This window comes from Triticum urartu, chromosome 6 (assembly GCF_003073215.2).
Source record: "Triticum urartu cultivar G1812 chromosome 6, Tu2.1, whole genome shotgun sequence".
NCBI classification, from domain to species: Eukaryota; Viridiplantae; Streptophyta; class Magnoliopsida; order Poales; family Poaceae; genus Triticum; species Triticum urartu.
Genome location: NC_053027.1, coordinates 545,810,792 through 545,828,871, shown reverse-complemented (window position 1 = coordinate 545,828,871; position 18,080 = coordinate 545,810,792). Strand labels below are relative to the sequence as shown.

At 45.5% G+C, this 18,080-nt stretch overlaps 1 protein-coding gene across 2 annotated transcripts; it reads right to left on the bottom strand.

The window, feature by feature from the left end:
* Positions 1-12,346: 12,346 nt before the first annotated feature.
* LOC125515126 (ubiquitin carboxyl-terminal hydrolase 23-like) lies at positions 12,347-17,404 on the bottom strand (the record flags this gene model as incomplete). Of its 2 annotated transcripts, none has more annotated exon segments than XM_048680553.1 (11): positions 12,347-12,706; positions 12,790-12,886; positions 13,007-13,912; positions 14,038-14,131; positions 14,241-14,405; positions 14,497-15,210; positions 15,362-15,487; positions 15,593-15,919; positions 16,021-16,193; positions 16,322-16,432; positions 17,287-17,404. In XM_048680553.1, coding segments are annotated over 11 exon segments (2,994 nt in total), but the record flags the coding sequence as incomplete, so codon positions are not given.
* Between the last annotated feature and the right edge of the window lie 676 nt (positions 17,405-18,080).

Genomic DNA, 18,080 nt, shown 5'->3' with positions numbered 1-18,080 from the left:
ACATGTTTGTGCTGACGCCTCCATGTTTTCTTCTTACCAGGCAACAGGGACTTCACCCGTGCTGATGGGGAACGGGTCACATGCCATCGTTCGAGGTGTTGGTACGGTCGATCTGAAGTTTACTTCGGGGAAGACTGTGCGTCTGAAGAACGTTCATCATGTGCCGTCCATCAATAAAAATCTCGTTAGCGGTTCCTGTTTATGTCGAGATGGTTTTAAGTTGGTTTTCGAATCCAATAAAGTTGTAATTTCTAAGTGTGGACAATTTTTTGGAAAAGGCTATGAGTGCGGAGGCTTGTTCCGCCTATCTTTGTCAGATATTTGCACTAAAGTTATTAATAATGTTTGTCACAATAATGAGTCTGATATTTGGCATTCACGACTCTGTCATATTAACTTTGGTTGCATGACGCGGTTAGCCAATATGAATTTAATTCCGAAAATCTCTATTGTCAAAGGCTCCAAGTGCCAAGTATGTGTGCAAGCTAAGCAACCTCGCAAGTCCCATAAGACTGCAGAGGCAAGAGACTTGGCGCCACTAGAGCTTATACATTCTGATCTTTGTGAGATGAATGGCGTGTTGACAAAAGGTGGAAAGAGATACTTCATGACGTTGATTGATGACTCCATTAGATATTGTTATGTGTATCTTCTGAAATCAAAAGATGAGGCTTTGACTTTCTTTAAAAACTATAAAGCTGAGGCAGAGAACCAACTTGATCAAAAAATTAAACGGCTTAGGTCCGATCGTGGTGGAGAGTATTTTTCCAATGAATTTGATCTGTTTTATGCGGAACATGGTATAATCCATGAGAGGACGCCTCCCTACTCACCCCAGTCAAATGGGGTAGCCGAAAGAAAGAACCGAACTCTAACTGATATGGTTAACACCATGTTAGACACTTCGGGTCTATCCAAGGAATGGTGGGGGGAGGCGCTAATGACTGCGTGTCATGTCCTAAACCGAGTTCCCACAAAGCATAAGACCATGACTCCATTTGAGGAATGGGAAAGGAAAAGGTTGAAACTCTCTTACCTACGTACTTGGGATTGTTTGGCGAAAGTCAATATACCAATTCCCAAGAAGCGCAAGATTGGACCAAAAACCGTGGATTGTGTTCTTCTGGGCTATGCTTTTCATAGCATCGGCTATAGATTTTTGATAATAAAATCCGAGTTATCCGACATGCATGTTGGTACAATTATGGAATCAAATGATGCAACTTTCTTTGAGGACATATTTCCTATGAAGGATATGTCGAGTTCATCAAATCAGGAGATACCTACTTCATCTAGTGAGGAATTCACTGTAATTCCTGAACCCACCATTGCGATGGAACACGTTGAGAATCCTGTTGAGGGTAACAATGGAACTCCTATGAGGAGTAAGAGACAGAGGACTGCAAAGTCTTTTGGTGATGATTTCATTGTGTACCTCGTGGATGACACACCCAGGACTATTTCAGAAGCCTATGCATCTCCTGATGCTGACTACTGGAAGGAAGCTGTACGTAGCGAGATGGATTCCATCTTAGCTAACGGTACCTGGGAGATCACTGACCGTCCTTATGGGTGCAAACCTGTAGGATGTAAGTGGGTGTTCAAGAAGAAGCTTAGACCTGATGGTACGATTGAAAAGTACAAGGCACGGCTTGTGGCCAAGGGTTATACCCAGAAAGAAGGTGAAGACTTTTTTGATACTTACTCACCCGTGGCTAGACTGACCACAATTCGGGTGCTACTATCACTGGCTGCCTCACATGGTCTTCTCGTTCATCAAATGGACGTTAAGACGGCTTTCCTCAATGGAGAGTTGAAGGAGGAAATTTACATGGATAAGCCAGATGGTTTTGTAGTGCCTGGTCAAGAAGGAAAGGTGTGCAAGTTATTAAAGTCTTTATATGGCCTTAAACAAGCTCCTAAGGAGTGGCATGAGAAGTTCGAAAGAACATTAACTGCTGCCGCTTTGTAGTAAACGATGGTGACAAGTGTGTGTACTATCACTATGGTGGGGGCGAAGGAGTTATTCTTTGTCTGTATGTCGACGACATATTGATCTTTGGAACCAAACTTGATTTAATCAAGGAGGTTAAGGATTTCTTATCTCGTTGTTTTGAGATGAAGGATCTAGGAGTAGCTGATGTTATCTTAAACATCAAGCTGTTGAGAGATGAGAATGGTGGGATCACACTGCTTCAGTCTCATTATGTGGAAAAGGTCTTGAGTCGTTTTGGATATAGCGACTGCATGCCTTCTCCAACTCCATATGATGCTAGTGTGTTGCTTCGAAAGAATCGACGGATTGCTAGAGATCAACTGAGGTATTCTCAGATTATTGGCTCGCTTATGTATTTGGCGAGTGCCACGAGGCCTGACATCTATTTTGCTGTGAGCAAGCTGAGTCGGTTTGTGTCAAAACCGGGAGATGATCATTGGCATGCGCTTGAGAGAGTTATGTGCTATTTGAAAGGCACCGCGAGCTATGGGATTCACTACACCGGGTATCCAAGAGTACTGGAGGTTTATAGTGACTCAAACTGGATATCTGATGCTAATGAGATTAAGGCCACAAGTGGTTATGTTTTTACACTTGGTGGTGGCGTTGTTTCCTGGAAGTCTTGCAAGCAGACCATCTTAACGAGGTCAACTATGGAAGCAGAACTCACAGCATTAGACACTGCCATTGTTGAAGCAGAGTGGCTTCGTGAACTCTTGATGGACTTACCTATGGTTGAAAACCCAATACCCCCTATCCTGATGAACTGTGATAATCAAACTGTGATCGTCAAGATAAATAGTTCTAAGGACAATATGAAGTCCTCAAGGCATGTGAAGAGGAGACTAAAATCTGTCAGAAAATTGAGGAACCCCGGAGTTATTACGTTGGATTATATCCAAACGTCGAAAAACTTGGCAGATCCCTTCACAAAGGGTCTATCACGTAATGTGATAGATAATGCATCGATGGAGATGGGTTTGAGACCCACCGCATGAGTTGTCCATAGTGGTAAACCACTCTATGTGATCGGAGATCCCGTGAAGTAGAAGTGGGAGACAAGCTGTTGGTCAGCTGGAAGGAGAGTATCCCTATATTAATTATCCCACTCCGTGAAGATGCAATACTCTACTGATCTGCATGGCAGGTTGATACTTATCTTAATGTGTTTCAAGTGGCTTATTCGGGTAAGCAGAGATGTTGTCCTGCAGAACATCTTCCGAGGAACACACCTATATGAATTTGACTGTTAACATCGCAGTCTGTGAGAATTGGGTGTTCTCTAATAAATTCATGAAAGACCCTGGAGTATGACGTATACGCTCCACCCGCGGGGAAGCCTTGCGGCAGCCCAGTATCGGTCAAGAATTTATGTGAAACTAGTTTCACAGAAAACTTGTAGTTCAAGGCATAGTCCACTATTCAAGTTGTGATCTACTATAGCATAAATTTCTAAGTGAAAATTCAACTTCACAGTTTCCACTAAGCACCGATATATAAAACAATGTTTTGGAACTAAATGATGAGCTGTGTCAATGAGACTTTGTGGGGGATTGTTGGAATTTTGCTAGTAGGCCTTTGGCCCAAAGCCCAACTAAAATTCTGAAATTCTCTTGGCTCATTCATGCACACATGTGAGTGGAGTGAGTGGGGCTAAAGTTTAGTCCCACCCCGAAAGTTGAGAGAGAGTTGCACCTCTTTATAAGGTGAGCTCTTCTACCACTTGTATGAGCATGAGAAGAGGAGACCTACATGCGCGCTCCTCCTCCTCGCTCGCCTCGCCACGGCGCGGCGCGGCGCGCCGCGGGTTGCGGGATTGAGCCGAGCCGAGGACAGAGCTATGCACGTTGTCTATATTTTTGCTGCATGGGAAAATTAATGAGTCATTCATTAATAATTAACGGACGCACGACTACTGGCAGCGACGACTTCGCGAACGACGACTTCTTCCCCGACCTCGGCAACCTCGTCCTCGACGACAACGTCAACGCCAGCGGTGCTGCACCCGCTGTACCGTATGTGATTCTATCCTTCCTGTTCGAGATCGTGGTAGAATTCATGCTTCTAGTATGTGCCCTAGATGTGATATGTTCATCTGCTATGCTAGTTCGCATGATTAGTTTAATCTCTGCTGTTGTGGTCATGATTTATCTTCTGTTTATTTGGATTAAATCTCGTAGTAATTTGTTCATATTTCCAACAGTGCCCACTCCTCTCTTCTTTCTCCTCTTCTCTCTCCTCTTCTCTATTTTACTCTCTCTTTTTTTGCGAAATGTCTTCTCTATATTGCTGTTGTACATTTGTTTACCTATCAATGTAATGATATCCAATATTTAGGGGTTGTTTGGACTTAAAATCAATGACTTATAAGTCATGCCTATTTGGTTGTCACCTGACTTATAAGTCACATGAGCACACCTTCCCACCTTATTTTTTATGTAAAGATGATGGGACCCATGTAAAAGAGGGTGACTTATAAGTTTTAAGTTGAGGTGGAGCAACTTATGACTTATAAGTTGGGGTAACTTATAAGTTAAGTCCGTTTGGCAAAATAAGTCACTTTTTGCATTTTTCGACTTATAAATTGGTGACTTATTTGGAACTAAACAGGGCGGCATTATGTATTCGCGGAAAAAATGCCATGCGGCTACATGAAATGGTTGTGCGCAACAAGTCTAGGGCTTGCGGCTCTGCGACCGCACTGCATCGTGGCGTCTCCGCGGTGGAGGTTGCGCTCGTGCTCATGGTTCAATTTCTTTTTTCTACTGTGCTCGTGCCAAGGAACGCGACAGAGCCGCTACATCGGAAGTTACAGCCCCGCCATCGACCTAGCTAGGAGCTCCGCCATGGCGTCCGTTCCATACCCAATGGACTGATAAACTAAAAATGTACGCTAGCTCGGTAGTCCACCAGAGAAATTTGCGCTGGAAGCTTGGAACCCAGCCGATGCCCGACCACCCTGGTGCAGGCAGAGGGCAGAGAAATATGGGTTGGCAGGCACGGTCAAGCCAGGACACGGTAGGAGTCCGACCCCGATCAGACTCGGATCACAACCGGGCAATCTTGGCAGCTGACACTACATATTTGTCGCCCCCTCGCCCAGCACAGACGCAATTTCCTCCCTTGCAGTTCGCACGCTTGCGATCTGATCGCCGTCCATGGCGGCGTCCGCTCCGAACTGGACCACCCTCCTGCCGGATCTCCTGGGCCAGGTGATCGCCCGCCTCCCGCACATCGCCGACCGCGCCCGTCTGCGCGCCGTGTGCCGCTCGTGGCGCTCGGCCGTGCGCCAGCACGTCTCCCCTCGGCGGCGGCTTCCGTGGATCGTCGCCACTACCTGACGCCCTGCGATGGTGCCGTCCACCGCCTCCCCTTGCCCAAGAACACCAGGTGCGTAGGATCCACCAACGAGTGGATCGCCCTCGACTCCACGGACAACGTCACGCGGGCGCACAGGTACGCGCTGCACAACCACTTCTCCGGCGCCACCGTGCCGCTGCCGGAGCTGGACTCCGTCATCGGCGAGGTTCCGGACGAGTTCGAGACCCGCAAGGTGCTCATGCGCTCGACCCCCGACGACCTCGTTGCGGTCACCGGTAACATATGGAAGTACCCTCTGATCCTGTGCCGACCGGGGAAGGGAGTGTGGGTGCCAAGGCTATTGGCCATGATGTACCTTCGTATCAGCGACATTGCATTCTTCCAAGACGAGCTCTACGTGGTCACCAAGGCCGACGATCTCTTTGCCCTCCATCTTGCTGAGGACAAGGATGGCAAGCCCATGATCACTGGTGTCAAACGAATCATCAACCATGCCCCCGGCCATGAGGACGATATGTACTACGAAGCCGACATGTGGAAGAGGTTGACTAATGACATCGGTTCATCGAGCGACGACGAACACACTGAGAGAGACTACGAGGCATCATGTGAACATGACAACCATGACACGTTGATTCAAGAAGACGCTCATTACGAATCCACCGGTGAAGATAGTGACAACGAACACTTGGCTTTCAGTGAAGAGGATACATTTTCTGAATGTGAAGAGGGGGTGAAAGAAGGGTACGACGCCGTCCACACCAGCAGGCACCTTATCAAGTCACAAGGTAAACTGCTCATGGTTAAACGAGAGCGGCTGACTGCAGCATCCACTCCAACCGACCACACTCGCAAGATCGAGGTGTTTGAGGCGGATATGGTCACAGGGACATGGGTACCACTCAACGGTGGGCTAGGCGGCGGCCAGGCGGTACCTTTTCTGCCCGTGGAGAAGCGGAAGAGGATGTCATGTATTTTCTTGATACAAATGACGTGTTTGACATGAGATCCGCCACTATTAGGCTGATAGCCCCCATGGATTTGTTAGATGACAGGTGGAGGGCGTGGGTTTTTCCACCGGACCTAATTGTTTAAATAACTAGTAGAAAATTTTCATTGTATTTTTTTTAATTAGGACCGCTCATTCTGGTTGAGTGTGAATTTCCCACTCCGTCGGTGGATTAATTTTAATCATTTTTTTCTTACAAAATTTTATACTTTTGAGGTAAATTTTACCCAAGCCACGCGGAACGCCCAAATTCCAAAAGCGGAAAAGAGCATGAGACAAGTTTATCATGACTTCCTATACACCTACACCATCTTGACGATTAAGCTCAAAGAAGTAGATTATGTACAAGCCCAATCTGAAAAGAGGGGACTGACATAAGCTGCTCAAGAAGCTAAAACTACCGGGTGGCTCAGGTGGCTGTGGCCACGTCAATTATGACGTGAAGTGATACAGGCGCATCTTGGACGTCCATCGCCCTTTAAATCGAGCGGTTGAGTTCTGTTTCAATTTAAAACGGTATCAACCAGTTAGGAGTCTAAATGGAGTGAAACTTTTTGCATATTGAACGCCGAAAAACAGCTTTCAATCTGAATAGACTAAATTAACTTTTGTAGAGTTTAAGTTTGAATTCCAAATAGAATCATTTCAAACATAATTAGAGTCTAAATTGCAAATTATAACTCCATTTTAATTAATTCTTTTTGCAGACTGATCTAAAAAATTGTACTTTCAAATGAACATGATGAAATTCAAGTTTACACAAATTAAATCCAGAATTCATATAAAGTTACCATAGGCATGCATCCAAATAAATTCAAACTTAAAGTGGTTATAACTTTAAATTAAAACTAAAGACTTAAATTGAATAATTCCTTTTGCATTATATTTCAGTAGTAAAAATAAACGTTAGGAATTTATTTAAAAGACCTTGGAGAATTCAAACTTAAATGCATCGTGGGCTAGGCGGTGGCCAGGCGATCTTCATCAGCAATCGCTTTAGCAGTACCTTCTCTGCTCGCGGAGAAGTGGAAGAGGATGTCATGTATTTTCCAGATACAAATGACGTGTTTGACATGAGATCCACCACTATTAGGCCGATAGCCCCCATGGATTTGTTAGATGACAAGTGGAGGGCGTGGTTTTTTTCCACCGGACCCAGTTGTTTAAATAACAAGTAGGACATTTTCATTGTTTTTTTCATTATGATCATTCATTCTGGTTGAATGTGAATTTATCACTCCATCCCGGGATTAATCTCAATCACTTTTCTTAGACTTGGCGAGAATTGTCACTTTAGTGCTAACTAGCTAATTGTTCGTGCATTGCAACAGAGTCACAAAAATTCTAATAGTTCAATATTAATCATGTTAATAATACATGCAGTGTTCTCATAAAATAAAGTGGCATTGGTGATATTTTACAAATCCATCCTCCCCCACACCTCTCTCTGCCACACCCAAAACCCTACCCACCCATATTCAACATGCTCATCATCATATTCATCATAAATGGATGGCATATCGAAACATGACATAGTATGCGATGAATCCATAAGGTGATCATCATCATGTAAGCAACCCTTTGCAAGATAGTCCACTAGTGGGACAAGTGAAGTATCATGACCTATGTTACCTTTAGAGCATCGCTCATGTGTTGCAGGTGAGGTGTCGAAGACCAAGTCGTGGTCATCTTCATCTTGATGGAACCATGTGGGGGGTGCATCATCGTCCACCATATGGCCATCGGTTTGCCCATAGAAGGTATGGACTCGTCGAGGATTGGCGCTTCGTCTTGTTGGAGATCTAGCACCAAAAAGGAAAACACACTTGGAGTAGAGGGTAAATCGTTAGAAATTATAGTGGCCTCACATGTCGTGTCAATTACCTCACTCACTAAGTGTTGTGGCTCACTCACTCCCTCTTGGATGCTCTCACTCGTATGGTTGGTGGAGTCACTCAAATGGCTCTCAACCTCACATAGGATGTGTGACATGCTCTCATGTGTGGGGCTAGTGGTGGCCACACTCATCCTCTCATAGGAAATGCTCTTAATGTCACGTCGGTGGAGTCACTCATGTGATGGTGGCTCTCCTCACATGGCAATTGGGGCATCTCGTCATATGTGGGTGTCGGAGAGATGTAGGTGCAAATGTCTCCATGGTCAACTCCTATCGTCGCCTTAGTTGAAGGGATAGTCCCATGCTTAACCTCCTCATCCCTAACGCCTGCAAAAATGAATGCCGTAGGATGTGGAAAATCATTGCTCTCCTCCGAGACCAAAGATAAAGTCTCATGTGCGGTCTCGTAGCTTGACTCGGAATATGAGTCCCGTTGGGGCGCCGTCTTCATGTTGGTGAAGAGGTTCGTACTCAACGGCATGGTCGAAGGGGATGGCCCTTGCTCGACCGACTTGTCGTTGTCTTGTATGAGGCCCATATGATGTGGCACCTCGTATCTCGTCTTCATGACTGAAAGGAATTTCCCATGCTCGGTCGAGGGGCTTCCGAAGATGGAAGTGTCGCCCTCGCTTGTAGGTGGTCGCCTCGTTGTTGAAGATGTTGATGTAGGCGAACTCACGGGAAGTGGGTGAAGATGCCGTATGTCCAAAGGCGAATATGCCTTGATAGCACTTGGCGAAGATGGCGAAGTGGTTGTTGTAGCTGTAGTGTCGTCTTGGTTGTGGTCGTCTCGCGGTCTTCACTTGAGCTCATGAAGTTTGGCTGTAGCTTGATGTAGAGTTTGTTGGGACTTGTAGGTTTGCGCGTGTTGAGCATCTTCATGTTGATGGTCTTGTTGTCGTGTTGAACTCGTAGTAGATGTCGTTCATCATCGTCGTGCACATGATGCTTGGAGGTGACTTGCCCTTCATGACAATGTGGATCACAAATGTGATGATGGTCGCCATGTAGATGTGGACGTGGACAAATTGCGCTTCCATCGCTTGTTCGCTCCGAAGATGATCAATTTGGTCGCCGCCACCTTGAAGATGACGAAGGGGAAGAATGGTTGTCCGGCAAGGCCCGAATCTCCTCCATCCTTGCATCTTGCTCCTCCTTTTGTGCGGAAAGCTTGTTGTCGATGTAGCCTATTTTCCTTGCTTCGGAGTGACGAATGTCGATGGAGAGGTTTTCGATGCGCTCTCGCAAGGTAGAATGTCCCTTTCTTTGTTGTTGTAGACCGACGATGGACGTTTTAATGATGTAGTTGTTCGCGCCGTCGTTGTCGTTGAAGACCGGAGATGAAATGTCTTTCCTATCCATCACAAGACTCAAGCAAATATGAGTGGAAGAAAGGAGACAACTATACCAAATGTACCTTAATCGATGTTGAGAATGGATCAATGATCAATCAATGATGTAACAAGAAAATAGCACAATTGGTACCGATCTCGTCGATTTCTCACACCAACACAAATAAAGCTTACGGTGGAGCTTGGTGAGGATAGTGGCACAAAAATTTGATGCAAAATGTTAGCAAGAGTCAATAATGTTGAAAGAGCTTCACACATTCGCAAGTGAAACAAGTAGACCAATAGCAATATGGCACTCGGAAACACATACACGGATAGATAGACCATGGTTGTCCGCATTGCATTAGGCGCACATATGACATGGTGTTTGATTGCAACCTGCATAAGGTGTTGTCACCACTTCTAACTAGTGATGAGCTTACCACACACAATCTGAATATGTAGTGCCAGCTAGTTAAACAAATGACAATTCATCCTAACTACTATCAAATGACAGTTCAAATTATTAATAGCCATTGGCTAAATAGGGGATAGCTCATCGGTGTTGCTGCTACCAGATCTTTCTCTTCCTCTTCCTCTTCTTCTGCTTCTGCTTCTACTGCTGCGGCATCTTCTTCTTCTTCTTCTTCTTTCTCTTCTTCAAATCCTGCACTGACCTCTATTAAGCCACATTGCCTCTGCCCACTCCAACATTTTGTTCTTCCAATCGTCATTGTCAAATGCCTCCACACCATGGCCGGAGCTAACAACATCCTCAGGCTCGACCTCTTGCTCCTCAGACACGTGTTCATCAAAGCCCCACTGGAGGATCCAATTATGCAGAATGCAACAAGTAAGAACAAGCTTAACCTGAGTGGAGTATGGGTGGAATGGCTTCTGATCCACGATCTTAAACCTATTTCAGAGCTCCAAATACCCTCTCAACAGTTACTCTAAGGATGGAGTGTCTGAGATTAAACAGCTCATGTGCAGTCTTAGGATAGTTCCTACCAGAGAACTCGTTGAGATGGTACCTGGTTTTCCTGAAGGGTGGAAGAATACCCGGCCGACATGCATAGCCAGCATCTCCAAGGTAGAATTTGTGTCGGGGATGTTGATCCCATCAGGTCGACTCATGCTGTCACTGAGAATGTTAGCATCATGCGTTGACCCCTTCCAGCCAGCCAGCACATATATGAACTTCAGATCAAAGTCAACAGCAGCAAGCACATTTTGACTTGTGTAGTGCTTCCTCCCTTGTATGCTACAGAGTGTGACTTAGGAACTCTGGCGGTGACATGAGTACCACCTATTGCCTGAATGCAATCCTGAAAATGGCATCACAAGCCTGTGTTAGTGCTAAACTTGAATGATACAAGCATATCAAGCCATGAAAAGTGAATATTGTCAATGCTCACCTTAAAGTATGGGTACCATCTTGGGCTTCCGCGAATCTTGGGTGGAGTCTGGCCAGATGGTCTCCTGATCATCTCTCCTCTAAGCTCCCCAACAGCAAAAAGCACCTGCTTGAAGTACCTAGAGATGGTCTCCATTTATCTCCTGAATGTGTTGTGAATGACCCTGAACCTCTGGTTATGGCCAACAACATGGAGAAACATGGCCACTTGCTCTTCCACACTAGTGTTGATGTTATCTTGTAGTAGTCCCCTGTTCCTGAAGGTCTCGACAAGCCTGGCAAATGGTGCTCTTTTCATTCGAAGCATCCACAAAGCCTCGACGTCATTGCAGTTGTAGATGTAGTTCAGATTTTGGATCTTCTCCTGTTCCCGGATAAACAATGGACCATAGCGGATCAAAGGTCTCCCAGCACAAGGAACAGCTCTTTGGTGCATGAACATGACCCATGCCTGAATCACACTAATCAGTGTTGCTGCCTGAATTATGAGCCTCATCCGTGCGTCCATAACCTAGTTGACATCGACGATTCGTTCAGTGAAAAATCGATCTTACACCTTGTCTAACGGCCTAACCACCGACCTAACAAAGGGGGGAGGGGGGTGCTGCTTACCGGCGTCAGAGACGAGGACGGCGTAGCGGGAGCCATGGCACAGACAAGGTCGACCAGACAGTGGCCAACAACAAGTGGAGCACCAGATCCGCCGCAAACGCCGCCGCCTCTAGCGCATATCTGAAATCGCAGCCGCCGCCGGTGGTGAGGCAATAGGGAAGAAATGGAGTAGTGGCTATGGGTGAGCGAGTGAAAGGGGGGTGATGCTAGATTTGGCGCCGGGACGGCGCGCCAGATTTCCATCTCCCGCCATCCCCCCTCGCCCTCGCACCGCACTCAGCCTGCCTCGTGAGAAACTGGCGATCCGAGCGTTTCCAGCGAGGCAGGCTCTAGGCTGCTTTGAGAAGCGTGCGATACAGGTCCAACAGTGAAACCACGCAACCAAGCAGGCATCTTCCTTCCCGTCCGGCCTGGTTGAGCTCGACGGGGGCAACCAAACACGCCCTATCTAGCTCCGGATAGATTCCATCCGACCAAAACGCATGTATACATACACGTGATGGACAATGCTAGCTCCTGATCAATTCGTTCCGGTCATAAGGCACGCATACGTAGCCCGTCCTCCCGTGGGAAGTCCATATATAGAGCAACAGCAGCCAGTGCAAAACCAACTCGGCAACTGATTCATGTCCAAGCCGATATCAGGTGACGCGATCTCCACCACAAGCAGATCGAGCGAGGAGCGACGCTCCCTCCGTCTCAGGGCTGGACAAAGGCCAGGAGCAACTTAGAAAATGTTGGATTTGTTGCTCGATCCGATCACTGATCACTCAGAAAACGAACAATATGCTTCGAATATCTGTCAGGGCTCTTACATAACACACGAAGGATGGGGGAAAACACTGGAGGAAAAACAACTAGTGTAACGTACACCAAGGGAAGCAAAACAAGAATAAATGAAAAACAATCACTGCAAAACTGGGTGATAGATACAACAACATCGTCTGCTGCTCCGATTTGTCATATCCTGCGAGGCTGGTTTCCCCATCTGGCCTGGTCGGATCTCGGTCTCTTCCTCGGCCGTGCTCTGACATCGGCCGCCTCTTGGAACGGGTTCGGTCCGTTCGGCTCCTCACGTGGCTTCCTCACCTTCTTCCTTTTCCCACGGTCATACCCCTCGTCCCTGGAACAAACATGGAGATGAGTGACCCCATAAAGTAAAGAACCTGCCATCACAAAGAAATTAACCGTTGTTTGCAAACTTACCATTCATCTAGCACATAACCAATACTGTCGGTCCTTCTCGGATATTGAAACTCTGTTGCCTTCCTATCTGACATGTCAATGTCATCCCACAGTGGAACTGCGAAACAAAATCAATGACTGTAAATATTTAATGCTGATGGCAGCGAACAAAAATGAGAAACGCATTTCTGCAAGGTTGCGCATATGCTGGCAACAGAGGAGAGTTATATGTGCTTACCAGGGATTTCTCTCAAACCCCTTGTGAGGAGATCGAAATGCCGGGGGACTCCCTCGTTTGCATGTGCACTGTTTCTTGAATCAATCTGGTCCGCAACAGAGCTTACGCATGCACCTGGTAGCTCGGCACTAGCAAGTGTTGCATCCTTGTCGTCTTTCTTGTCCACGGGAAGGTCAGCAGCACTGCTGGGGCGTTCAGCGAGATGTGGTTTCTTCGTGGATATCTCAACACCATTATCTGAACTTGCAGCGGCGCGGGAGCGTTTGCGTCTTCTATGGGATTTACATGATATGTCCTTGGTAAAAACAGTTTCTGATGTTGATGTCTGCTGATCATCGGCGATGATTCCATTGTCAATGGACTGCCTTTTAGCTCTTTTGTGTTTCCTTTTCTTGTGCAGTTTTAGTGCAGCAAGTAAAGGTTGCTTGGACACAAAAAGCAAGTGCACAGTTGAATAATCCTTATGCTTCTTGGACTTCAAATCCTTCATTGTATGTAAATTACCATGGCATGGATCCTTGTCCAACACTTGTGCAGGGTCTTCAGGGCAGATCACCTGAGCAGAAGCTTCAGGGCAGACCGCCTGTGCGGACACTTCAGGGCAGATCGCCTGTGGAGAAACTTCAGGGCAGACCGCCTGTGAAGAAACTTCAGGGCAGATCGCCTGTACAGACAATTCAGGGCAGATCATCTGTGCAGAAACTTCAGGGCAGATCGCATGTGCAGAAACTTCAGGGCAGGTCACCCGTGGAGAAACTTCAGGGCAAATCGCCCGTGGAGAAATTTCAGGGCAGATCGCCTGTGCGGAAATTTCAGGGCAGAGTGCCCGTGCGGAAACTTCAGAATAGAAGTGTGTCTCAGGGTGAGCCTGCCCAGCTACCAGATCATTGTTCTGCATAGAAGCCTGCATTTGGAAAATCAAGTTACACCCAAATAGAGCCAAGACACGCTATGGCCAGTGTTATATTAATGGGCCATGATCTGCATCATCATTATGTAATCCGAACGGACCGGGGGGGGGGGGGGGGGGGGCTCCTGTGCATTTGCAATACTGTCGGCGTCCTTCACAGAAAGTTCCTCCACCGTAGCCTGGCCAACCTCTACTGTATTAGTCTGGACTGAAGTCTGCAGAAACAATGTTTCTCGAATTAAATCTACATGCATAGGTATGATTGTTACTTCTTTTCATGCATGCATGGCGGGTGAGGGAATGGACAGGTGATTGATTAGATACCTGCTCCACTGCATTTGTTATAGCACCTGTGTTCTCCACAGAAAGCTCCTCCATAGCTATTTTATCAGGTTCCTTCCCAGACTCTGCTGACTCTTTAGCTTCATTACAGCAGGTTAAATCTTCTCTACTGGACATTGTTCCATTAGAAACAGAAAGCATCATATCCTGCCATGTTGGGAACAGAAAGCAATAGTGTTAACACTCGAGTATAAAATTATAGTAATGCAAAGACCAATGGCAAGCATCATATGATTACCTTGGTTTTCTTTATTTCTGCACTTTCCGCTGGCTTACTTGTATTGAGAGTTTGTTCACCACATGGATCTGTTCGAGGTTCAGAAGCCTGGTGATTTTCTTCCAACATCCCATCACTGCCATTGCATATGGGCAAGGCAGCAGTACTGCCTTTACCTGAATCAGTAAATGCACCATCGGACTCAGGTTGCTGTTCTTGCAATGGCTTCTCATACGCCTTCAGGTCACAGCTTGAATTATGAGGAACAATAACATCAGGCTGTGCTGATGAAACTATCTCCCTTTCACTATCTGAAGTTGTCTTGGTTGTGTTGATGGACAAGGTAGCAGCAGCTGTCTGTACTGAAACCATACCATTGTTTTGGACACCATTGTTTTGGACAGCTGCGGCTTCAATAACTCCAGTACTGCTAGAATATTTTGAACACTGGCCTTGTGAGCTGCTGCCAAAAATGCTAGGACGACCATCATCTGGGTTCTGCTTCTGCGACTTAACATCTCCATTGGTAAATGAGGGAACATTCAATTTTGCTTCCATTAAACCGTTTTGAATTGTGCCATTCATATTAGCGGTCTTCTCAGAAATAGCATTCTTAACTAACGAACCAGTAGCACCATTATTTTTGAACATCACTGAGCTCCTCACCCTGTCACGCACATAGAATAACATATAGGCTTTCTGCCTCAATACATCTGCCTCACGAACTTGGCAAACCTGGAAGTATCCACAAATAATGAACATCAGAAGAATAAAGACAGTACAAGACATGGTAAATGCAAGTATACAAAGACAGTAGGAAAAGCTTGCACCAAAGTTTGGCAGAAGTTTACATGAGTGCAAATTCATTGGAAAACTAAAATTCTACCTCGTTATCATCAAGATTGTGCCAAATCCCACTAGAAGTCCGAACAAAGCAATAATAGTGACCTGATTGTGTATTCCAGCCAGCATGAACCAACACACCATAAAGACTGTATCTGAAATCCATGCCCTTCAGATATGAACATAACCACAGTAAGTTGTAAGGAGAGGTTCACTAGAGACAAATACAAAACTAGAATCGGAAGATTAATACTTTCGTCAACTAGTTACTCACTTCTGAATTACTGACAAATGGCTTCAAGTTCAAAGTTGACTGAAAATCCACTTTTTTGTTGATCTTTTGACCAGGGTTAAAAGGACTAAAACGCTTCAGATGAATTGTCAATACATCAGGAGCCTTATCAATTGTAAATCTTTTCTTGGCCACAACTTTTTTCTTGCAGCTCTGGCAATTGTACTGCTTCTCCCCGCCATCTAAAGCCTCTTCTTCAGTAAAATTTTGAAGTGCTTTCAGCAATGTAGCAGCATTAGCAATTTCCAGACTGAGATCCAGGAAAGGATCGAATTTGCTGGAACAGTGGGAGCAACTTGCACATCTCACCTGTAATGCCCGTAAATATAGCCACGCAGGGATGAAATCAGGAATACATTTGCCATCGATATTACTCATATAATGGTAATTGACCAATTAACAGAACTTACCTGACTTCTTAAGCGGCCACCAAATATTCTGTGAACTAGACTGTTCTCATAAGCACTCGGAGACTGACTTGGTATACCCGAAGGTAAACAGCATTTGTGCATGGACTCAAGTAAGTTGACCATTAGCTCGTGTGCATCTTCCTGCCTATAGTAACGAAAACTACGAGAAATGCCTGTCTAGCAGTTAAAGATAGCATAATTCAATGATGAATTTGGAAAAATTAGATAGTTATAGTGTTTCAATATTTAAATTCAAAAGAAAATATACTATCAAGTTAAGCTATAGCACATGAAAGGATACATTTTAAGTTCTTCACAAACTGCACCGGTGTCAATATCTTCCCAGTTGACTGTAGGGCACATCTAACATGGTTCTGGAGAGCACACAGTGCACAAAATCCAGCTGCTCGGCCTTAACAAATAATAATTAAATCAGTATTTGTACTGTCAGAAAAGCAGCAACTGCCAATGAGAATATTTTTCCATACTTCTTTGGTAAATGATAACAGATGCTCTGCTACTACAGAACTGGTGATGAGATATACCACATATAATTACTCCCTCCGTCACCAAATAGATAGATGGTGTATAAATCAGTCAAAATGTCAACTATTTATAAGTATGACCAAATATATAGAAGAAAATATCAACAAACTGCAATATTGAATAACTACATTGAGTTGGTATTGTTCATCTTCATATTTTTACACATATAACTGGTCAAACTTGAAAGCATTGACTTTTTGACTCAGTTTATACCCCATCTATTTGGGGGGAGGGAGTAAATGAAATTGGAATATTCTGCCAAAGAGGTTATACTAATATTCTTTTCGATCAAATGAAATGTCTCAAGAAGCAATAATTGCCGTGCAACCGCAACATACTAACATGCAGTGGTGTATCAACCAATGTACACCTAAAGATCCCACCAGGGGGCTGAAAACTGCTGCCCCAATCATGTTGCAGACAACCCATTTTACTGGAAAATGCATCATCCGCAACCAGCAACAAAATGCTGCTTCGCTGCTTAGAACACTGTCTCAAAAAGCAATGATTAGGATGCAACTGCAAGGCACTGACAAGCAGTTGTGTACATCAACCAATGCGCTTTTTTGGTCGTAGACTAAACATTTTACTGGAAAATGTGTGGTGTTCAAATACAGCAAGAAAGGCTGTTTCACTGGCTGGGACTTACAGGGTCAACACCATCATACTACCCCATGCGGGGAATTGATATGTTTGGTTGTCAAGTGGCATCAAACTTACATGACGACGACGTGTGCTTGCCGCTCTGCAGGTACGCCACGAAGGGCTCCGTGTACGTCAGGCATTGCAGGACCGAGTTGAGGTAGCACGTATTGCCGAGATTCCGCAAGCCAGCCCCCTGCGTTACACACAAGAGGGTGCCTCAGTGAATTGAATTCAGTTAACACGAAAAAGAGGGCGCCTTGGTGAATTCAGTTAACACACAAGAGGGCGCCTCAGTGAATTCAGTTAACACACAAGAGGGCGCCTCGGTGAATTCAGTTAACACACAAGAGAGCGCCTCGGTGAATTCAGTTAACACACAAGAGGGCGCCTCGGTGAATTCAGTTAACACACAAGAGGGCGCCTCCGTGAATTCAGTTAACTTGTATGACAAGTATAGCATCATGTTTCAGACTTTCAGGCGCATCGGCAAATTCCCTAGGTAAAAGTCAGATACCAGGGCACCTCAGTGGATTCACTTCACTGGTATTACCGTATAACATCATGTTTCAGTCGCATCGGTCAGACACCAGGGCACCTCAGCGAATTGACTTCGCTGGTTATTATTTTACAGCCTCATGTTTCAGGCGCGCCGGCATAACCCCCAGGTAAAATCAAACGCCAGGGCACCTCAGTGAATTCACTTCGCTGGTATCGTCGCATAGCCTCATGTTTTTTAGGTGCATCCGCAAATTCCCGAGATAAAAATCAAATGCTGATGATAACACAACTAGCCAGATTCCGAAGGAACCACAGTGGGATCAACAAATTTTCATGAGAACCGACTCCAAAAACAGAGTCATCATTTCCAA